General features: G+C 36.0%; 1 protein-coding gene across 1 annotated transcript in view; it reads right to left on the bottom strand.

The window, feature by feature from the left end:
• samd10b (sterile alpha motif domain containing 10b) overlaps window positions 1-25,276 on the bottom strand; it is a 125,858-nt gene extending 100,582 nt beyond the window's left edge. Inside the window, exon 1 of the mRNA XM_067370481.1 lies at window positions 25,149-25,276. Coding sequence (XP_067226582.1) covers window positions 25,149-25,161 — 13 coding nt within the window. The 5' untranslated portion in view covers window positions 25,162-25,276. The remainder of the gene's footprint in view (window positions 1-25,148) is intronic.
• Between the last annotated feature and the right edge of the window lie 255 nt (window positions 25,277-25,531).

The following is a 25,531-nucleotide window of genomic DNA, read 5'->3' as shown; positions in this document are numbered from 1 at the left end:
TGATATAAACGCAACATCAACTGTTCAAGACGTGTTTATCCTCTTTTGTTTTTCACTGACTAGAGTGAATTTAGAAATGCAACTTATCTGAGAGAGTGGTACCATGCTGAGGATACTGCACACTAAGCACATTAGAGTTGTGTTTGCTAAATTTATCTCCTCTGAAGTTCAGTAAAATACTTTTGTTTGGTACTACCATTTTACATGTGAAAAAATAAGGTAATACTTTCAACTTCTCTAAATGCTGTATTGCAGCACTGCTATTTCTACTTATTTGTAAGTCACTTTTAATAAAAGCATTTGCTGTTTGCTATAAGTTGATGTAAGTTAATAAACATGATGTACTGCATATGTAAAGTACAAGGTTTTTATTCAAAGGCTGTATTTAGCTGCCACGTGTGTTGGACTTGCATAAGAGTGCCATAACAGGTCTAAGGTGGGCAACTCTTTCCTGGCGTAATATGATGTGTATGAATTATTCATGCACACTGACTGCCTCTTCACGTCACACATAAACCAAACCTTGTAGAGAGAGCTAATTTCCCCAGCTCCTGTAGTTGTGATGTAGTAAATAATATCCATAAAAGAGATGAGGACTTGAATGTGAATGCAAATACAAATGAACATCTGCAGAGTTTGGAGGGAAACTTTGACTTTGTAGGGAAACTTTTTTTTATACAGACTTCGTTAGTATATTCAGTGTCTTATTAGGATATCATCAGCATCTTGCATAATCAGAATATGCAAATACTAGATGTCAAATACTAAATACTCACTTATAAGATCTTATTCAATAAAGCTACTGGAATATTATATAATCTCCTGACCCTTTCTTTTATGAATTTGTTGTCTCCATGAGCTACTGTACTGAATAAATCATACACATAATAACCACAGGAAGGAAATCCACCAATGAGATCTCAGTATGGTCACATTTACTGTTGTTCGGTGAATTTCCTCAGGCGAAATTTAGTCATTTCAATAGGAATCCATGCAATCAGGAATTTTGTATTAGGGTGAACATTTTCCCTATGCAGATTTTGCAGCGGGTTCAAGTTAGTCACCTGAATTCACTGCATTGAACAACAAAAAAGTTGCTTGGTTTGGAAACTGACTTCTGTGTGACCTTCATACATCACTGCACTACAGACAATAGACTTATTAACACATACCTGTAGGCTGAATAGGAATACTGACAAATTTGTAAATGCATAAATCATAGCAGAAGTAAATATTGCATTAATATATATTACATAACCTTACACAACCTTTTGACACAAACAAGAAAAAATATGGCAATCTTTTTCTTCTGCTTTTAAAAGTTGACAAGTCTATGCATGATTTTATTGTTATATTTTATTATTTGCATTTAGCATTGTTTTTCCCTGCGGCCAGTGACCCTTTCAGAACAAATCTGAAACCCATATTTTGGGCTGCGACCCACCAGATGACAACCACTGATCTAGAGTTTCAGAAAAGATCCCAACAATATCACAGACCGTGTTCAGATCTACCAAAGTCAGACATTTCATCTTAAATTATCATCCCATCAAATTCATTCAAGACCCAGTTATCTGAGCTATACTATCCACATTCATCTTAGTCTCATTTATATCTATTTTTATTTCTCCCTAAAGGAATTGTAGTAGAAACATCTGATACGAATTTGACACACATGAAACATATTATGAAACATAACTGACAGCTAAATTAGGTCTCCAGCAATGAAAGCAAAAACACCTTCCTCTGGGACAAACATTAACAGAAATCACCATTGTAAACCATCCAACCAATAGTAATTCAAAAATAGCCAAATTAACCACACATTCAAGAAGAACCACAATAACAAATACCTTCGATGAAACACTGTATGGCAGATCTGTATGCTGGAGCAGTGCTGGACTGAACCACCATTACCTTCTGCCTCCTCATGGGCCTGCCCTTCCAGCTGCAGCCGGCCTACCTTCACCCCAATTCAGCCACGGGAGTCAAACGGCCCGACCTGGCCACTGCTGGGACCAGAAAGGGCAAGAGCAGACACAGTCCAGAGCACAGAACTTGTCACTGTGCATTTCGAGATTGTTGAAATAGGAGAGAAGAGCTTACATACAGTGAACTAAAGTCCTGCTGCATATAAACACAAACATATAAAGCCATCAGATGCTGTTAACAGATCAATGGAGCTAGCCTCTGCTGTCCAATGTACTCAGCACTGGCCACATTCAATACTCAATCGATTGTATTGACTTGGGAAATGTGTGTCTGTGGATGAAAACTCAAAAACCCCATAAATGTCAACAATTATGTGACAGTACCAATTATAAACTGTGTTTTTGGGTTTGAATGAATAAAGAGATAAAACATATATCCATTTATGAATTATGTACAAATGTAGTATGCATGCATTAGAGCTGTCAAAGTTAACATGCTAATGTATGTAATTAAATGTGTTTCATTCTGTTATTTATCTTTCACAGTCAACATATTTATTCAATGTGACACTGTATCATTAGCTGCATTTCCACCGCAGGAACTTTCCACAGGAACTAGGGACTTTAGGGTGGTACTCTGTGTGTTTCAACGGCAGAAACCAGGGTCTAAATGAAGTTCCAGGTAAAAAATTCCCCTCAGAAAGTCCCTGCTCACGAGGTAGTACTTTTCCAAATTTCAGGAACTTTCGGGGGTGGGACTTGGGCGCTGAACATGCTGATTAGTTGAATTCACGCAGCATTTTATTTCAACCACCATTTTTAAAAGTCTGTTGCGGTGTGTGCAGTAAGAGTTGTTTGCTATTCGAATTAAGAATGGAGTTTAAAAAATACGACAGATGGAGTGACAAGGAGGTTCAGGCTTTATGAAGCTTATATGCGGAGGAAGAAATCCAGCGGGAACTGGAAATTTGCGTGCAGTCCTACGTCACCGGACCAATTTGCCTAATCTTCATGGCACTTTAAGCCACAATGGAAATGCAGACAGCAACAGGTCTAGGGGAAAAAGTTCCTGGGACAAATTGTTCCGGGTAATTTTGGTGGAAATGTGGCTAATGTATGATTTCTAAAGTTAATCTGGTCATTCAAAGCTGACTGGGACTGATCAAAGCTTCAAACAGACATAAGTATTTCTCTTGTATCGTCAAAATTATGACTGAAATCAAGTCTTTTAGACTATGATAAGTCCTGTGACAGATGAGTTTGGCTCAAATGTGCTCAGATTCTAGGAAAACAGAGAGTGAAAACTGAAGGAAGGAAGGAAGGAAGGAAGGAAGGAAGGAAGGAAGGAAGGAAGGAAGGAAGGAAGGAAGGAAGGAATAAACAGAATGAAGGGAGGAACAATTGGACAAAAAGAATTCAAGGTACAAACAAATGAAGGAAAAAAGTAAACGTGGGAGCAGAAGGATGGAAGTAAGGAAAGAAGGAACAAATGAAAAAAAGATCAAAGTTCAAGACCAAATTGACTAAACAGAAGGAAGAAATAAAGGTAGGATTGATAAAATAACCAACAATGAAACAATCAAACAAAAGGAAACAAAAGGAAAGAAAGAAAGAAAGAAAGAAAGAAAGAAAGAAAGAAAGAAAGAAAGAAAGAAAGAAAGAAAGAGAGCGAGGAAGGAAGGAACAAAAGAAAGAAACTAAGTGGTACTAAATACAACTAATGAAAAGAAAAACAAAAGGAAAGAGAAGAATGTACGAAACAAAATTAAGAAAGAAAGGAAGGAAGAAAGGAAGAAACAGAAGAATGGAAGGATGACACAAACCAACAAATGAGAGGAGGAGAGAGTCATCTCTGGACACCGAGGAGCAGAGAGAATAATAAAAGGCAAACAGAATTCAAGACAGAGAGTGAAAGTAATGAAAAACAGAGTACAGCCGAACACACACATACAAACAGTGGGGCGTCTCAGTGTGAAGTACAGCTGTGTGTGTGTGTGTTTATTGAACTGCAATCTGCTTACTGATCAAACGTCTAGGTGCAAACAGGCCGCCTCAGTTCAGATCCTCACAGGAGGTGCTGCTACACAAATCAGTGTCAGTTTAACTCTCTCACACACTTATATCGCTCTGCAAAATACAAACTTTTCTGTACAGTGGGAGAAACTTATTCCACCACATTTTCAGCTGTCATCCTCCCTGTCTCTCTCTCTCTTTGTGTGTGTGTCTGGATGGTGAACATGATTTCACCAAGTACAACATATTCCTGGATCAATGTCTTTCCTGATCCTGGAACAAGAGAAAAGTTTACGTCAAGTTTAGGCTTACATCCATGGTTAGGTGCTTCTACATCAGTATTATTCACCTATCATTTCCCTCTGATTTTAGGGATAAGTAATGGGTAGGGTTAGGTTTAGGGGTAGGGATAGGATTAGGACTACATTTTTGGACAGAAATGTTGTTTCAGGATCAACAACTTATGTATCCGTGTATGCAAAATCATGGTGACCGTGTGTAGATATAGTCAGTCTGTGTGTAATTATTGTTGTAACATGGGGTCAGTCAAGGGTGCTGCATCTCTCCACAAATTAACTCTCCTAAATCCATTACAGACAACAAGCCATAGCTCTCTCTCTCTCTCTCTCATTCGTTTCTCTTTCTCCATCAGCTGTCCCTCTCTCCCCCTCTCTTTCCTCTTTTTTTCTCCACTCTAACACTCTATCCTACACTTATACCTCTTTTCAAAAGGAATAGTTTGACCAAACATTTAAATTCTGTCACCATGTCACATGTGTGGGCCGTCTCTTAGAATGTCGAGAGGAAGAATGCCCTTTCCATAGATGATAGAATATAATTTAGTGGGGAAAACACAGAAATTGTTTGTCATTTTCAGTGTTGGGGGTAACACATTATGTAATCAGATTACTTTTTTAAAGTAACTAAAGTAATTTAAAACAAAATATGTAGTTACTTTTTTTTTTTAAATAAGTAATGCAATATCTTTTGTTTTCCCATTCACTGACTGACAGCTCTCCTGTCCTCATGTTGAGGGAAACTGTGAGTAAGTGCAGGTGTTGTGTGCGATGTGTGAACATGATAGATATTGTAGTTCTAAATGTGAACGTACATTTATTCATCTCACTTGCACAAAAACAGATTCAGCATTCCTCAAAATGAATAAAAGCAGTGAAAATCAAACTCAGAATATTATGCAAACCTAATTAAACATGTTAACACAAACAGAGCGGAGTTATGTAAGTTTAATATTTTAGAGCTAGCGGTTTGTTTGAATCCAAGACTGAGCAATAGTAATTGCCTTAGCAATTACTCTCCACACAGGTATTGAGAGAAGATTTCGCTCTCTTGTCTCATTCACACAGACAGTCTCATAGAGAGTAGAAAGGTTATGTGTTCATGAACTCACCCAAGTCCTCAAAGGACCCAAATGTAATCTCTCTTTCTCTGGCTTTCTGATTGTTGCTTTACGTTCTCCAATCACTGTATTCTCTTGCTTTAATTGCCATGTTATCAGACTCTCCCTGACAGCTATGCCAATTACCCGTCTGCATTGTGTGCTCTCCAGACTGGCCATTTAGGTGCAGAACAAAGAAGAGAATCAAAGCTACTACACTTTATGCATTCACAGTCTCTACAGAATTTTCTGAATGAACCGTCTCTTCAACACTTTGCAACTGGCAAATGTTATTAATAGTAAGTACTGAAGACTTATCTTAAATACAATGGAGCTTTTTTCAGAGATTGACATCCTGTGAAAACTTGCTATGCCTTCAATGTATGATAAAAAGCAGAATAGACATTCCGAAATTACATGTGTTCCACAGAAGAAAGAAAATCAGATTTGGAACAACATGAGATTGAGAAAATAATGACAGAATTTACATTATTTGGGTGAACTATTGCTTTCTGTGCAAAACAAGAATTTATGTGTCTATATCAGTGTCTTAATTGTACAATAAGTAATATTAATGTCAGGTCAGTGGTCCTTTCTGGTTCCTCCTTTAATCGATGAGACACAACAGAGCTTCATATTAATGTTTCCCTTTTCCTTTCTAATCAGATGAGACTCATTCTAAAACAAGCCCCTTTAAAATCTTTTTTTTCGACCACACATTTGTGTCATAGTAGCTTGTCTGTGTTTGTTCCAGACAAACTGTCAATCTTGTCAATTAGTGGTTGGGATTTTTCACTGAATCTTTCTGCAAGTTACATTGTTAAGCCAGAAGGTTGTGACAAGCGACGCTCTTTATGTGCGAGTCAACTGAATCATTCACTCAACAGATTTGTTCAAACACATTGATTCATTCAGGAACGAAAAAGTGACTCCTGCATTCCATTTTGCATACAATAGCATTCGAAATTAGAATTTTCTATGACATTAGACATTTCTACAGACGCACCAAAATACGAAACATCTCTGCATGATCTTGCGTTTCCGGCCTCCAGCATTTACATGCATTTGAATGGAAATACAAAAAGTGTAGTGTGACCGCCCCATAATACTGCCTACAACCCCTTGTCCTTCTGAGGATGGCTCGATTCAGAACTACAAACACAAATAAACATGGCATATGTGCGAGATAGACGGTTAAGTAAAGATGTTTAGATAAACGGGTTTGTGTGATTAATAATCAAAATCTGACCTCTAAAATATTTAATCTGCAACAACATTGTATGAAGAAACTTTTAAATGCATCAAAATGCAAAAACTGAGTAGGAGTTCTCCAAATCAAAGACCCACGACTTGTAGATCAACCTGTTATTTCATTTTTTTTTTTTTTTTGAGCAGAAATTAAATGTGGGGTTGTATATGAGGATGTTTACTGTGACAAGATGATTGCCAGGCCAGTTGATGGTGACAAGATTCAACAGCGTAGTCTGTTGGTAGTTCGTCCCAAAACTTGCCTACTATTCTGCTACATGCCCACTCAAAAGCACTGCCTCAGGCTTATGCTCATGGTTGTTTGAGGTGGTAGGCCATTTTTTGAGGTGGTCATTTTTCTTCCCAAAAAGATTACATACTTTTTGATCATATTATTTTATGTAGGAGAATTATATCTTTATTTATAATTATGTCTTTATAAGTGAGTCATTAAATAATTTACTCAACCGATCATTCAAACACACTGATTTATCTACGCATGAGCAACGCAATGCATGCGTGTGATTCAAATTGTTGAATAAAGTCGTTATTTTTGTTTGTTTTTGGGCACATAAAATTAAGGTCGAACCACTGTAGACACATTGACTATTTTACTACCTTTCTGAACCTTGAAAGTGGTAATTGCGTTGCTTTTTATGGGGGATCAGAGAGCTCTTGGATTTCATCAAAAATATCTTAATTTGTGTTCCGAAGATGAGGTCTTACAGGTGTGGAACGATATGAGGCTGAGTACTTAATGACAGAAATTTCATTTTTGGGTGAGCTAACCCTTTAAAGAACAAACAAATGCATGTCTTGAGTGAGTCATTGAATCATTAACTCATCTGATTCATTCAAACAAACTGATTCATTCAGGAACAAAACAAATTATTGTCTTTCCCTGTGTTCCATTCGGAAGGACTCATCCCTATGCCCTAATCCCTTCAAAGGGTTTACCCTCCGGAGTGAGAGCTTCGAAGGGTGTAGGGGTCAAAAAAACTATTTTTTTGGAACGCACGTCAGCGTCATCTTAACGACAATCAAGGAGGCGCCTTCATCTTTTTTTCCCTGGTTTACTCTTTGTATTAATACACATTCATTTACATGTAACATTATAAGCTACTGCCGGTCTTTTACGTTAAATATATTGTGTCTATGTATTTGAAACATTTTAATGGACTGATAGAGGGAGCTGTAAAATATTTTTGTTGAAGTACAATGTCATTTTGACCATAATAATGTACCAAATCTAACTCGTATAAATATTGCAGTAGTAATGAAAAATACTTTATAGGTAAAAACTCCTAACCTCCTGTACCTATTCTGTGACGTTAAACAACTTCCCTGTGCTAAAGGATTACGGGGGCCCGAAATGTCTATCAGTTGTTCCTTTCGAAATCCTTCATTCCGAAGGGCCCTTTGAAGTGCCCAGTTTTGAGCACTTCGGTTTGGTACGACCCTTAAATATGGCGGCCATGACTGTTTTCACTCCGAAGTGCCCTACGGAGGGCGATATATCCCGTTTGGAATGCACCGTTTATTAGAGACTCAGTGAATCATTTACTCAATCTATTTGTTCAAACACACTGATTCATTTAGGAATGAAACAAGAGACTGTCTTTATGAGAGAGGCATTTTAATCATTCACTCAACCGATTCATTCAAACACTTATTGAGGAATTAAAAAAGACTTCTTTATACAGTGAGACACTGAATATTATACTTAAGAAATTCATTCAAATACACTGATTCATTCAGGAACAAACAATTACATGTCTTTATGAGGGAGTCATTGAATTCTTTACTCAACTGATTTTTTTTAAAAAAAACATTGATTTATTAAGGAACCAAACACCACAGCTGTTAGTCAATTAGTCAAATACTTTTTCTGGAACATATTCTAGGCTACAGAAAAATATCTAAATACTCACTTAAAGAACTATTTAATTGTCAAGGTAATTTTCATAGAGTCTGTTAAATTGAATTATACTGTATATGAACAGACAATTCGCAATGTCAAACAGCTCCCAACTGGCAAAAAAACATTTCCAGCATGCCAAATTCATGTAATGAGATTTTCCACTCACATTTCTAAAGGAAGACACCTCAACACTTTATTTTACACATCATATTTCACACACAAAAGATTAGTTTGTATGTATGACAGACAGATTTTGATTGGAAATTCGAGATGTAATGGTTCACAGGGTTCAATCTATCAGGGTTTGCTAATTCGGAAGGAGCACTGGCTGATATGTCTTTAAATTATTTAATTTTTAATAAAGTCTTTATTTTTGGTCCAGAAGGGAATTATATAATTCAATACAGCCTTGAGCCAGTGAGGGCAAATCCTGAGGGTGACTTTGAATGTTTAGCTTGAGTTCAAAAACCAAGAGGACTGTTTACTCTGAGATGGCCTGCCAGAGTGTATTTCTCACTTTCCTCCCTCACTCTCACTCTCTCTCTCTTTCTCTCTCTCTCTCACACACACACACACACATACACATGCCAGTATACATCAAATCCTTTCTAATCACAGATAAGGTGGTCTGGACTCTTTCAGAATGGATTATAAGAACAGACATATTAAAAGGTCAGTGATACACTAGTACCTCACAAACACACACTCAATCGAGCAGCAGAGAGAACCAATGTGTCACAGCACAGAGATTAGAGTCACAGAGATAATGCATGACCTCTAGGAAACATAACTGATGCCTAGCGATTATGGGAGTTTAAATAAGGAATGCAGCACTTTTATGTTTATTTAAAAAAACTCAGGAACTAGGAAACAAGAACAGAACAAGCAAACAGAACAAAACGCAGGGCTGAAATACTCAAAAACAAAACAATTAATGAAATGAATCACAGGTTACACTAATTAAACAATGAGTAACCAATGAGACTAATCAGAAGCAGGAACAAGGAAGAAAGGAAACAGAAGTCAGAGCAAAAACCATCTCAAAGTAAAACTGAAACACAGATAAAACTAGACATAACCCTTATAGATATATCGAATAACTAGTTAAAATACTTCTTGGTATAACTTCCATTTCATCCCTTGATATTTTTGTCAGCTGAACTCCTATGATCTTAATTATTTACTTCAGATTTTGAGGAATATAATTCTTTTATAAAATACACTGAAAAAAAATGTTAACATCTAAATTAATTGGTTTTATTTAAATACCATCACTGAATCAACCTAAAAACATTAATTTATACCAACATTACTAATTTTTATTAAACACTTGCAGGTTGCCATTTATTACAGTGTATAATGATTTTCACTACATATCTGTATGTTCACAACAAGTATATTTTTAGTTTTATTGCATTTTGTCAATTATACATTTTTATTTTTTAGGGCCCGAGCACCGATAGTGTGAGGACCCTATTGTAGTTGCTCGCTCAATTATTCTTCTTTTTTTGAAATTAATCGCATTTTTGAGGGCCTAAACATGCTCGAAAACTCATGAAACTTTGCACACGCATCAGAAGTGGTGAAAATTGATATGGATTTCTGAATAAGGTGTGGCAAAGTGGCTCAATAGCGCCACCTACAAAATTTCAATTAAGTGCCCTTCGCGCTACGTTTCACATACAAGTATGACATTTGGTAGACCAATTTAACAGCTCAGTACCTACAAAAAAGTCCCTGAGTGCAAAATCTGAAAACCCAACAGGAAGTGAGATATTTTACATTTTTTCTGCAAAATTTCTGCAATTTTTGCCATTTCCAGATGTTTAACGAACTCCTCCTAGAGCTTTAATCAGATCAACATCATATTTGGTCAGTCTAATCTAAAGGCCTTGGCGATGTTAAATTGCAAAGATCTTGAGTTTTTTCCCCAACCTTCACATATTTGAGAAGAGTCCTGGCCTGAACACATCTACATGACAATATTCAGTTATAGTAGTAGCGCCACCCACTAGCAACAGGAAGTGACATGTTTAACACTGTGATGCACTACTAGCAACATACTAAAATATGCAATTGAGTACAAAACATGCTAGAAACATTCTAAAACATGCTAGCGACACTTAGCTGAGTGCTAAAGCATGTCATTATCGTCACAAAACAGGAAGTTGTTGTAACTCAAGCATACAATGTCCAATCTGCCTCAAACTTCACATATTGGATAAGAGCAGACTAAGAGCCCGTCCACATGGAGACACATTAAGCTGTATACGTAAAGATTTTGTATCGTATCAGCGTTTTGTCCAGATGGATCTGGCGTTTTGGGAGCCTGAAACTGCTATTTTTTGAAAGTGGGTCCCAGAGTGGATAAATCTGAAAATGACACCCTTGCATTTTCGTGTGCGCAGCCAATCCATAACGATGATGTCATGACCCCACGTCTTGACCCTAGTCAGACATCGCTACGTCATATAACAGCAACAACAACAATGGCAAACTACATGCTTGTGTTCATGCCGCAGAAGTTACTGAGCCTATTAGCTTTACTAAAATAAAGCTTTATTTATAAGCTTTACTAAAGTTTGTATACAGTGCGCAAGGTGAATGCACATGCTCCAAGTCTTATTCTTCCTTTTTAGTGTATCTCTGTAGCAGAATTACAGTGCCACATACTGGTCTGGCATGTGTACTACATCATTTTGAGTAGGTTTCAGTGGTTTCCTGTGTACGCAGATATTTCTTGAGATGGCGCCATCTTTTTTAGTCAGGATAGGGAATGTGGCCTAAGATGCCATTTTCTTTATAACATATCACATATGTTTGAGGAGATAAAGCAAAAGAGAACTCTATGACCTCCATCAACAAGTCCATCACTTAACATTTAAGTGCAAAAATTAACTCAAAACCTACCAGACACTTATCAAAAAACTCATCTGACCCCTAACAATGGCACCAATGACAATGCTGCTGGCCCCAGAGTTGATATTGCAAATTTTTTTTTAAATTAACTACTAATTAATATGTCTATTAGCTGACACTTCTATCCAAATCACCTTGCAGAATTATTAAAGGGAAAGTCCCTCTGGAACAACCTGCAGTTAAGCATCTTAATCAAGGACATAAAGTCTGATCCACTCTGCATATTATTCATCTATTAGTACATCATCTCTACCTTGTGAAAAATAAGACACTTTAGCATACTTTTAAAACTTATTACAGAAATAATAAACTTTAAAAGAATATACTTAAGTGTGAACTGAATGTAATATTTTCAGACACTTAAATGCATGTTAATTGCAATTAAATGAAAATGTAGTTTAAAATTATATTAAATGCAATTAGCTGAACTTTAAAGTACAAATGTAAATTCATTATTACTAATATTGACTTTAAAATATGGTAAAGTGTACTGCATTTGAGGTAAAATGTAATTTCTACTAAAACTTGTATGTCATGTATTTAAATATGTGTAATTACAAATACCTATACAATTTAGTACATTTAAAATATATTAACTTAAAATGTAATATCAAATAACACACTAGTTAAAACCATAATCAGTATGTTCGTCAACACGTCAAAATAAGTGACAAAAGATCATTAAAACATGATCATTTAAACTGAACTTTAAAGGTGCCATCGAACATTTTTTTACAAGATGTTATATAAGTCTAAGGTGTCCCCTGAATGTGTCTGTGAAGTTGCAGCTCAAAATACCCCATAGATTTTTTTAATAATTTTTTTAACTGCCTATTTTGGCAGTTAAAAATTAATTAGAAATTAGATATTAATTAGATATTAATTAGAAATGCGCCAATTCAGGCTGCTGCCCCTTTAATTGCTCGCGCTCTCCGCCCCCTCCCAAGCTCTCAACTCTATCAATGCATAAACTAAGTTTACACAGCTAATATAACCCTCAAAATGGATCTTTACAAAGTGTTCGTCATGCAACATGTCTAATCGCGTAAGTACGGTATTTATTTGGATGTTTACGTTTGATTCTGAATGAGTTTGAAGCCGTGGCTAACGGCTATTGCTACACTGTTGGAGAGATTTATAAAGAATGAAGATGTGTTTATGAATTATACAGACTGCAAGTGTTTAAAAATGAAAATAATGACGGCTCTTGTCTCTGTGAATACAGTAAGAAACTATGGTAACTTTAACCACATTTAACAGTACATTAGCAACATGCTAACAAAACATTTAGAAAGACAATTTACAAATATCACTAAAAATATCATGTAATCATGGATCATGTCAGTTATTATTGCTCCATCTGCCATTTTTCACTGTTGTTCTTGCTTGCTTACCTAGTCTGATGATTCAGCTGTGCACATCCAGACGTTAATACTGGCTGCCCTTGTCTAATGCCTTTCATAATGTTGGGAACATGGGCTGGCATATGCAAATATTGGGGACGTACACCCCGACTGTTACGTAACAGTCGGTGTTATGTTGAGATTCGCCTGTTCTTCGGAGGTCTTTTAAACAAATGAGATTTATATAAGAAGTACGAAACAATGGAGTTTGAGACTCACTGTATGTCATTTCCATGTACTGAACTCTTGTTATTTAACTATGCCGAAGTAAATTCAGTTTTCAATTCGATGGCACCTTTAAAGTAAAACTTTTTATTTTACATTACAAGGTGCTCTTTTTAAAAGTGTACTTAAGTGTGTTAAGAAACATTGTCATGAAAATGTATTTTCTTTAACTAATTTTTTTTATAAAAAATACTTTTAAGATTTACACAACAAGTGTACATTAAATGCAATTAAGTGTACTTATTTTTCACAAGCTCATGAGGAAAGCACCAAATTCCTCTAAAGGCAACAAGAAGTTTTTCTGCTCTTAATTGTGGTACACATTAAAGTACCATGGTATTATATTTTGGTATCATAAATGTACCATGCTACCACCAACTATAAAGATGAATCAGAGGATAAAATCTAATAAATTGTGTGGCAAACCTAAATAAGCCACCTAATTATATAATATCCACATCTAAAGCCCTTCCATCTGAAGGATGTGTTTGTATTAATTACCAGACAGTCAGAAGGGTCAGAAAGTGAAAGCTGATCTGAAAGAAAGGGACAGAGACAGAGATAGAATCAGAGATATGGCCCATGGGTGATTATTTGAGGGACAGGGTGGCATGTGGAGAGCTGTTCATCACACAAACAAACAGAGATGAGAAGAGAAGACGCAGCATGTTGAGCCCCTCTTGTGTTCACAGGTTTATAATACACCCATTAGCTGGAGTAGAGCTGGGTGAGACTGATAATACAGATGTAAAAATCAGTGTAATAAAATAGTGTAATTGCTTTTTGCCACCAAGAGCTGCATCGTCTCTGCCTAGTGCCTTCAGCGAGGCCACTGGCCAATCAGATACGCTATCCTACATGAGGAACAGTACCAAACAGTTCAGGATTACACAATAGAGGACTGGTTTAATAATAATGTCTACATGATACATATGAAGTACAAAAGAAAGAAGAGAACTTAATATCGGCATATAGCTTTTTTTTTGGGGGGGGGTTTATAAAAAAAATATATATATATACATTTTAACCTTTTTCATTTGAAGGCCCTGGCCCTCAACACAATATTTAAAGGCCCCACCTCCAAATACGCTAAGATATTTCCAGTATTTCTAATGTAACTAGATTTTTTAATTGATATATTGAATTTATTAACTACAATTCAATTTGTGATTACAGCGACTACAGTGTGCGTTCTGTATTCCAGAACTTAATGTACTTCTATAAAAAGAGAACCACCAACATTCCCACGGCAATTCATAACTATTTTATGTCTTGTGGAATTGGTGGCTAATTCATATGAATTAATACAATCTCATTTGTATGTGTTCATTAGATCTTTTACTCCAGTGACAGGTAGGTTTAGGGGCAGGGTTAGGGGTGGTCCTTCATAATGTTCTTTACAATTCAAATTGTACTAATTCATACGAAATCGCCTCCTCATAAAATGGAACCACTGCTTTGAGATGCTTTAGAAAAGCAACTACACAATGGCAACTAAGTAGAAACCGTCAATTTCCATCAAATTCAAACCAACTGCATTATCTCTAATTAGCACACCCCTCTCTGCAGTTTCTATTATCTTTTCTCCATTTCTCCCTCTGTCTCTTTCTTCAACATCCTCCCCTTTCATTCTTTATCTTTCCCAATCGTGCATTTTTTTTTTCCTTCGCGGAGCACTAATTAACAGAGAGATATTGGACACGGGCCCATGCACTTGCTAATACAACAGGATGAGGGGAGCTGACAGACTGCCCATTTAAAAAAAATCATGAGTGACCACAGTAGTGAAGAAATTAGGTACTACTGGGTGGGTGTGGGAGAACGAAGATGAGAGCACTTGAGATGTTGAGGGTATAAAGCTTTGCCCTCTGCGAGAGCAATTTTCCATAGCTCATGGGTCGACTCAGACATCAGTCCTCCCAGGAAAAGAAATGGACCTTTCTTCTCCATTCTTCAGCCATCTCTCTGCCTCCTTCTTTCTCTCTGTCCATTTTCACAAAGATCCTTGTTGATTTAAGCCAAATTGATCCCTCCTGGGTTTTAACGCTTGATCAATCTGTTTAAAGTCCAGGGGGATTGATGAGTGAATGTTTATTAGACACCTCCCCCTTGCTTTTCCTCCCCATCCCCCTCAATCCCACCATTATTCATAGGGAATCTCAGAAGTGTAGCACTGATTTGTAATAAGGCAGCATATGGATGAAGCAGGTGATTTTCTAGGATCTATACGGTCTTATTGATTTGAATGTGAAAGCAATCTGTGCACTGGATCTTCAGATTCCACCTTATCCGTATCATTTTAACCAGATCAAGCACAATTTCAACACAATTCATTCATATTTATAAACAGTGTCTGTTATGCATTTTATTTAGCGTGAGGGATTGGAACAAACCTATATCCCAAAGTGTTAAACTCGACCTGTAACATTGTTAGGGTGTGTTAATACTTTTCTAAGCAATCAAATGTTTGGAAAAAAATACATATATTTTAGGGGTGTAATGGTACATGTATTCGCCGAACCATCACAGTATACGGTCATGGTTTGGTGCACACGAATACAGTCAGTCACAGGTGATTTACACTCCAATTCAGAAGGGGGCACTTTTGGTAATGCAATGCTGTTTGCTAACCGCCACAACAAGACAAAAGTGCAGAAGAAGAACAGATGATCTATGCATAGATATGTTTACGGGTAAATTCCAAACGGAAGGGAGCATCCCTATGCCCTACTGCCTTCGAAGGGGACTTTGGAGGGAGCAGGGCTCTTGCGTCACGCTATAAACCTTTAAAATGAATGAAGCATGAGTATTCGCTGGGTCACATGAGCATAAATAATAATATTACTCCCTCAAAGTGACCATCGCATGAACCCTTCACTAACAGCCTTGTGGAAGGCCCCTTTGTGAAGGTATTCAGTTGTTCACTTTTGTCTGGAACACCCCTACAAATGGTGTCCCCTTCTCGAAGTGCCCTTGAAGGGTGCAAAAATGTCGTTTGGAATTTCTACATGTAATCTCTCAACCAGTATTTCAACCGCGGAAAGACATGAAACAGCTTGAAAATAATATCTCACGTAGCATTACATTTACCTCAGGCAAGTCATTTAGTGTCCACAGCATTTTTTATTTGAGTGTTGATTATTATATCTAAAAATAAATAGCAACTGAATTTAATAGTTTGGGCTCTGTTGTTAATTTATAACCTTTAATATTATAGTAATGTGCAAGAAAGATAATTATAAATGAATTTATTTAAGAGAGTACGGAAGAGGATTAGGGCCAAGCAATAATTTAAAAAAAAAACATCTCGAGATTAAAGTTATTAAATTTCGAGAAAATACTCGTTAAATTTCGAGAAAAAAAGTCGAGATAAAATGTTGAGAATAAAGTCATTTAATTACGAGAAAAAACTAGTTAAATTTCGAGAAAAATGTCGAGATAAAATATTGAGAATAAACTCATTAAATTACGAATTTGTTCTCATAATTTAACGATTTTTTTCTTGTAATTTAATGACTTTATTCTCATAATTTAATGAGTTTATTCTCAACATTTTATCTCAACTTTTTTCTCGAAATTTAACGACATTTTTCTCATAATTTAACAAATTTGTTCTCATAATTTAACGAGTTTTTTCTCGTAATTTAACGAGTTTATTCTCAACATTTTATCTCAACTTTTTTCTTGGAATTTAACAAGTTTTTTCTCGTAATTTAATGACATTTTATGTCGACTTTTTTCTTGAAATTTAATGAGTTTTTTCTCGAAATTTAACAACTTTAATCTCGAGATGGTTTTATTTTTTTATTATTGCTTGGCCCTAATCCTCTTCCATAAGAGAGAGACACAATTTGTTCAATAAACCAATGTTTAATAAAAAAAAAGAAGAAAAAAGAAGCAACTTTATGTTTAGTTTTCTCCCCAATGCTGTACCAAACTCATACCGAACTGTGACTTCAGTACTGAGGTACATACCAATCTGTCATTTTGTGTACCATTACACCCCTAATATATTTATATTGAAGGAAGGACCACAATATAGTGTAATAGAGACTTGGAAGCCTCCTTTATCTTAGATCAGTAAGCAACCACCTATAGCAACTCACTGACAATCATTCAGAACACCATAGCAACCACCCAGAAGAGAAATTTTCATAGGATTGCTAATAGAAATACACTTCAAATTTGGAGCAAATAATAATTATCCAGTAAGATTTGTTTCTTCACAGTCTCATTCTTAAAGTATTATTATTTGAGATTCTGGGTCAACATTCTGACAGAAATTCCATTAATCCTGTACACATTGCTTTAATATTTTTGACGTGTGAACGTACCTGACGGCAAATTGTCTAATCAGATCAAAGTCAGAGAAAAATATCCACCCACAACAGCTGTGCAAATATGTAATACAAACAGTAAACCTATTCTATTCTGATGCACTGACAGTGAAGTCCTTTAGTTTAAGAGATCTTTTAAACAGATCACTGCAAGGAAAAAAATCAGGCAAATCTTTCTTTTCTTTTTTTTTTACTTTCTCTTCCCCTGATGTCAGCATAGATGCTGTGTGACCTGCGATGACACCGTAAGAGGATATTAAGACTAACAACAGGCCAAAGGAACAAGAATTAAAACCCAAACTTACATACAGCAGCATAAAAACATAATACAAACTCATAGATGTGCACACACACATCAAACATGCCATACAGACACACACACAAAATCCATTTTAGCAAAATCCTTTGTCTGCTTGAAAGATACGATACAAAGGCATGGGGGGATAAAGGGACGGATGGATGGATGGTTTAAGGTGGATATAATGCCTGTGAGGACACAAGGATGCTGGCCTACACACACACACACACACATTCCACACCATTTGAGCCAGGATCACATTTCAAAAGCTCTCCAAAGCCAACTTTTGGGCAGGACACCAAATAGCTGTTAAGAGCCCCTCCTTAACAAACATGTGAGAGAAAGCTAATAAAGACCATGTTTATGTGACTAAAGAAAACAGTAGCTTCCTTTCAGTTCACCTCCTTTTCTTCTTTTATTCATGCACTCATGTGAGAATCAGTTCACAGGGACGTATCTTCGGTCATGTGGTTTGGGCGAGATTCATTTAATCTGACCTACAATGCACTGTGAGTACAAACAAGATCAAGAGGCTTTAGGACAAAAGCTCTTAAAGGAACAGATTTGGGACCATTGTTAAAGGAATGTTCTGGGTTCAATACTAGTTAAGCTCTATCAACAGCATCTGTGACATAATGTCGATTGCCACAGACAATAATTTAGAATTTTTTGGAAGCAAAAAAGTGTGTTTTTGCAAGTGAAGTCTATGGAGCATGGCAATAGAGTGGGATGATGTCAGAACCCGGAAGACTAAATCGCCGTTGATTCCTTTGAGATTTTCCTATGGGGTTTTATAATTTGGTTTTTCAATTAATGACTAAATAAGGTCCGTGGTAAACATAACTTGATGATACTTTGATGTTTTGTTCTACACTGCACACACTCACACCCCAAACTGTCTTCACTGTAAAAAATTATTTTCATGATTTGTTATCAGACCATTTTTTCTTTTGACAAATCAACTAAAATAATTAATGTGGTTCAGATAACATAATATGTTGAGTTTCTGTTGAATAAACCAATTGCCTTCATTGTATTTAATTTCAATAAACTCAAAAATTTTAGGCAACCAGGTAACTTACTTTTTTTAAGTTAACCCTTAAATGCATGACAGTTTTGCCAATCATTCTTACATATTCGGGTCTTTAACGACCCGGATCTATATCTAACACGAAAGGATCTCTACCTCTCGCGATAATATAAAACTCTTCTGATAATAGAGTAACAATTACAGAAGAATAAAATAAATCATATTTTGTTACCTTTTGGAGCTTAAAAGATCTCCGTTTGAGCAGATGTTTTATGCCATCACCACTGTCCTCGTCAGAGCTCATTTGCCAGTAAATTCAGCAAATAATAGGCTAGTTTTATGTTTGAGGTCACGAATATGAGCCCATTAGCAATCTCAAATGTATTCTCAAAACTATATAATTTTCAACATCTTCAAAATCAATATTTCGATCGCTAACAGCTTCACAAGATCCATCCAGTAACAGTCATATTTGATTGCGTTCAGTACTTGCTCTGCAGTAAATCGCTGAGCCATTTCATGTTTTTCTTATTTCGTTTTCTGTCTGAATGAGTTGTCAATTCAGCATTGTGTATCAGACATTGCTACCTTGTGGAATAAAGGTGAATTGCAATTATTCCATCATCTTAGATTCAATTATTGTTGTGAAGAAAAAATATACCTACACTCATACACACCTCGGGTCATTAGCGACCCTATTCAATTTTTCCAAAAAATAAATACAAAAATAAGCATTCTTTTATAATTTAATGATATTTTTTCTTGTTATATACTTTATAATGAATTGATTGAGGAATACCAAGAAGGTTGATGTCTAACTTTAAAAAATGAACGAAGAGGAGGGTAATGAATGATGTCCCGGGTCACTAAAGACCCAAGGTATGCATTTAAGGGTTAAACCAACAATTCATTTTTACAGTGTTATCTAGTTATTTATTAGAAATGTACGTTTTCAAAAATTAACATAACTGTTTCAAAATTTGCATTGTCACTATGGGTGTGTGATTTACGTTGTAGAACAAAACGTCAAAGTATAGTCAAGTTATGTTTACTAGAGGCTTTATTGTACTCATAAATTGAAAACCCATTATAAAACCTCATAGTAAAATCTCAATGCAACCAGCGGTGAATTAGTCTTCCGGATTTTGACATCATCCCTGCACCACTCTATAATGCATTACATAAAATTTAAACTGGCCATAAAATGTAAACATTATACCTTTTAAAAATGAGTCTAGTGAGATTTGTATTCAATAGTGATGCATTGAAATTTCAGCAACCAAAAGTATTTGGACAAAAAAAAAGAATTTTCAGTTTCAGACAAAATCATTTTTGAGGGCTGAAATCATTGACCGTAAAAGTGACGTTTAATTAGCACTTTTCAGATGGTGCATCTTGACTGTCAGCATCTATTTTTTGCCCACAAAATGGATAAGCTACAACAGGTAAACGTGTCAGTTGTGTGGATTAAAAAACATAAGATATAATAGCAATATGTAAATTTTGCTTGACTGAAATATCGAGAGGCGGATGGCAGCCGAAGAACTGTTCTATGTTTAACTTATGGTTTAATTTATCAATTGACTTCAAGACACCCTGAACAGCATACTGAGTTCAGTTACCCACACTCTAAAAAATAAAACATTGGTTCAACAAAAAAAAAAAATATGTTAACGTTTTCAACTAGAATTTTTAACTTAAGCCAATTGGAAGAATTACATTAATTCAAAGCAATATTTTGAATTGATCCAACATAATGTTTTAAGTAAGGTGAAGATGTTTTTTGCCACAATAAAAACACATTTCTAAGTAACATGAACTTAATAATTGTCAACATGAATGCAACTATTTAAGTTGATCCAACATAATGTTTTAAGTAAGGTGAAGACGCTTTTTGGACACATTAAAACTGCATTTCTAATTAACATGAACTTACCAAGCACCGCTTGTCACCATGATGGTAACTGTCCAAAAACCCACATTAACACATTAACTCTTCTAAATTAGCATAACAAAACATTAATTACTGCTAAATCTCCCTTACCATTAATCTTGTGCAAAGAACATTATATAACACTTAATTTTAGTATTTACTCTCCCTTTCAAGTGCCATGGGCAAAGCATGATGGGAAATATAAATCCCAGACCAGTTAAAAGAAGTGTTCATACGACTCAAAACGATGAAACACATTTACACGTCATCAGAATGTATTTTACATTAACAGAACTTAAAATTAAATACATTTTTGATTAACTGAAAATGTTAAACTATGACAAGTCATGATAGTATAATTGAATCAACAGGCATAATTTGTGTGTCATCCATGCTCAATAAAATAACAATTACAAGTAAAAAGTCTAACAGCATTTCAGAACTTGATTTTTTATTTCACAACAATATATATATTTAAGTAATGACTAAAGGTCCTCTGAATTAGTTTTTAGAGTGCAGTTAATCAAATGTAATTACTGACATTTAGGGCCAGATTTAAGAAACAGGGCAAATTAGCATGCGACCGCAATCTAATAAAAGTGCTGATGGGACTGGAAAGTTTTGCAGGTGATCTACTGAAAATGTGTAAATTCAATGTCATGTCAGGTGCAAAATGGGTTAAGACATGCTTTTTTGGGCATTGAATAATGGCACAAATACCAGTAAATTGACTACCACAAACCTTAGTAAACCACCTTGCATGATTCATTTTAATACTTTCCACCCATAAAAAGTGGTCTGAAAGGGAAACTCCTACAAATGCATATGCAATATAGACAGCTGCAAACATCAAAATCATCAGAAATTTTGTAAACGCATTCCACAACAAAATTTTGCAGGCGTGTTCATGACACTAAATGAGACGCTGTCAAAAAAGGGTTCCTCAAAAGGGTTAAAGGTGCAGTATGTAATATTGACAGCTAGCGGTTGAGTCCAAAATCAAAATATTGAAGAGGGTTGTTTCTCCTGCCCCATCCTCCTTCCCTCAGACTCGACGCTCGAGCGCCAGATTGAGGACACACAACAAGAACGAGCGCAGGAGACTTAAACACCGTAAGTTTATCAGCTAATGTATCTGCGTTTCAATATGCCTCTGGTCATAGAGATTTTTAGATGGATGCCGAGGCTTTTTAGGTCAGGTAGAATCTGCGATCTCTGACCCAGTTCGTTTGCTGGCTTTCATGACTGCAATACACTGTGTTTTCCACCAACTGGCAACCCAGGGTATCGGGCAAATTGGTAGTGGGCGGAATCACACAGCCCAAAACAAAAACAGACATTCCGACATGGAACACACATTTCAAATTAGAATAACTGGCTGTAGCATTGTTTTTCGGAGAAACAACTTAGCATGTTTCTCTACAAACATATTATCTACAAACATATTATGGTATTTTTATGTTTTAGTACGGTAAAAATTACATACAGCACATTTAAACAACTTTATAGCTTAAATAACACACTCTGTATGGCAGAATTAAAAGAAGGATTATAGCACTAGCTTCACATTTCTGCTTTTAAACCCTCCAGACTGCTTTGCTCCATAGACTTCCATTACAAGTGCATTGAGTTTTTACATATTTTATGAACTGATGGACCAAGTCAAAACTATGATGAAATACAATGGAAAGAAAAGCTGTTCATCTCTCAGCAATTAACATAAAAGAATAGCATGGCTGGATGCAAAAGTGAAAGTTATGCTTGGTTTATTTTTATTTTTTATTATTGGAGAGTGGAAAATGTGACACTTTAGATTTACTTCCATTAAAACGTAGAAAAAATACCTGCTAGGCGACTGAAGCGAGACGGTCGAAATTAATAAAATTCATTATTTGTGTTCTCCAATGACAGAGTAACAGCAAATGTCTTCCAGTCACAGAAAAAAAACAGTCAATGAATGATGTTGACAGACTGGTCAAGCATGGAATCACTTCTGCTGATAACGGGCAAGCACACATTGAGCCAAAATATACACTGCCTACACCCATTGCATGTCAATCTGAGCGAAACTGAACCAGAAATTACTCTCTTTTTATCGCTACTGCTCTTTCACTCTCTCCCTTACTATTTTTTCAGACACTGTGTGTGATTTTAGAATCGGTGAGTGAAGCTTGTGGCTCTAGCATTTCTAATCCATCTGTATGCATGAATGAGTGACACGCGTTTGTCCATGCACTTAATGCATTGGTGCTCCCTTAGGTAGCAGGAAAACAGCCCAGTCTTCCCGCTGCATGCTGGGATTGGTTAAGAGCTGTAGGGTGCGTGAAACAGGGCGAGAGGGGGTTAACCCAACATCTGTGCCTCTCCAGATCTGATGAAGCTTCAGTGACACAAACATGCTTTATGTGAATCAGAAACCAGCGCTATTATATCTGGAAACCTTTTTATTGCAGTCTCTATGAAATGAAATCTTGCCAAGCAATAAATGTACTGTAACAGGAGAATGATGCGGCAATATCTGTGCAATAGAAGATATTAAAGCAAACAATCAGTTCTCTCAAGTGTAATTCGGTTGTCTAATCAAATGCTTGAAAGCAAATACAAGCGTCCTCTATATATAAACCGTTTGCGTAGTCATATCAGACTTTCTCTTAGGATGGCACAGAACGTGCTTAAACAAAGAGTACAACATGAATTAAAACAAGACATTTTAATTGGATAAAAAAAATGTTTGAATAAACAATGATCTAACATTCCTTGAGGGGGACTTTATGATTATGCAATTTGTTTGCCAATGCACGTTTTTGCACATGATTTTACAGTAAGAACATCCAAAAATGCGGGGTTAAAAACAACCAAAGTTGGGTTAAATATGGACAAACCCAGCGGTAGGGTTAAATGTTTGCCCAACCTGCTGGGTAGTTTTATTTAACTCATCTATTGTTTAAAAATGACTGTATTGCTTGCTTAAAATGAACCCGAAGAATGTTGGAAATTAACATTTATTAACAAGTTTAATGAATAATAATTAAACAATAATCATTTATTAAATTGCTTATTAATAAATGTTCACCTTTTGATTATTATTGTTGCCTCTAGTAGTTAGTGTCTGATTTTTAATTTCCAACCTATTTTGGGTTCATTTTAAGCCAGCCATAGAGTAATTTTAAACAATAGTTGGGTTAAATAAAACTGCCCAGCACGTTGGGCAAACATTTAGCCCAACCACTGGGTTAAAACAACCCAATCGCTGGGTTTGTCCATTTTCAAATCAATTTGTCTTGTTTTTAACTGCATTTTTAGAGTGTATTTTAGGAACAAACTACGTTTAAGTTTCTGAATCACATATGAGACAGGAGAGAGAATTAGGAAAAGGACATGACAGGTTAAAGTGAGGCAAGGTCTTGTTGTCCGTTTCAGCACCACGCTGAGCGCTGCAGATATAGCAAATATGATTATGTATAATTGCCCATGGCCAAGGGAAAACATATATTTCTTACGATTACATAAAAGCCCTTGAGATCACCGCGAGCATGCGTGTGAATGTTTTCATTTATCATGTAAGTTGTCAGGTAGACTTTATGTTTATGTCCAGCTGCGAACCCATGAACTATATCTGACTTTCCCTTCAGCGAGTTGAGCGCAATGTCAACATGATGGGCACGAATACATCAGAAAAAAACAAAATGTGTGAGTCAGCCTGCACCGATTACCAGCTTTTTGACCTAATCTTGCACATGGCATTCAGCAAAAAAAATATAAACAGCATCACAGGGTGCAGCAAAAATAAATAAATAAATAAATACAATATTGTTCTATAGTAGTACAGTATAGTACAGGACACTACAGTATAAATAATAGTAAATAGAAACTTTTATTTTAATTATTTATGAAGAAAACCAAGTTAAAATGTTGGGAAATAAAACAAAATTCTATTATTTATTTATTTTTTATATAAAATAAAGCAAATAAAACAAAATGTTAAATGGTTATATTTCATAAACAATTATGTTAAAATATTATATTGTATACTAAAAAGTTTTAGGTAACACTTCATTTTATAGTGTCATTGTTACATGTAGTAATAACTATAAGTTATGCATAATTACACGCAATTAACCCTAAACCAAACCCTCCTCCTAACCCTATAGTAAGTACATTTAGTTAATTATTATTACTCAGTACTTACACAGTAAAGTGTAACCAAGTTTTAGTAGCTGCTATAGTAGCACAAGGCACAGGTAAATAGTACTGTAAATATTGTGTAGCCTAAACAGTGTAATGTAAAGAGTTAATTTAGGTATTTGGCTATAGTACACAAAAATATTAGTCTAGAGTACAATATAATCTAGTATAGTACAGTAAACATCAGAAGTCATAAGTTTTGTCTGTATACTGTAACGCCAGCATGTAAATAAACGGATCATCGTTCGCATGTGGCTACATGCAGTATGGTTTGTTGAACGTAGTAAATATCACAGTCAGTGAGCTTACCGTCTACAGCCATAGTCGGTATAAACGCGTATCTCTCCGTGATGGCTCTAGTAGGTGTCTGCCATGCTCACGGGTGTCCGGTCCGGTAGAAGAGAGAGCCGGTGCTCCTGAACCGAGCGCAAAAGATCTGCTGTGGAGCAGGAGGAATCAGCGCGCGCGTCCACATATAAACCCGAGAGAGAGATGACAGTCATTCAGCTTCCAAAGCCTCTGGCAAGTTTAAACTCCTCCCTCTGCTTTCTCACCTTAGTGCTGAACGCACTCACAGCGAGCGATTCACTGATTACACAAGTGGCTGTGGAGATGAATGACAGTAGCCAGTGCAATAAAACACGCGTGTCATTTAAACTACATCCAGACCGGCGCGTGCACGAGGAAGTGAG

This window comes from Chanodichthys erythropterus, chromosome 20 (assembly GCF_024489055.1).
Source record: "Chanodichthys erythropterus isolate Z2021 chromosome 20, ASM2448905v1, whole genome shotgun sequence".
Classification (NCBI taxonomy): domain Eukaryota; kingdom Metazoa; phylum Chordata; class Actinopteri; order Cypriniformes; family Xenocyprididae; genus Chanodichthys; species Chanodichthys erythropterus.
The sequence above is the reverse complement of the archived record's forward strand: the minus strand, read 5'-3'. Positions and strand labels throughout refer to the sequence as shown.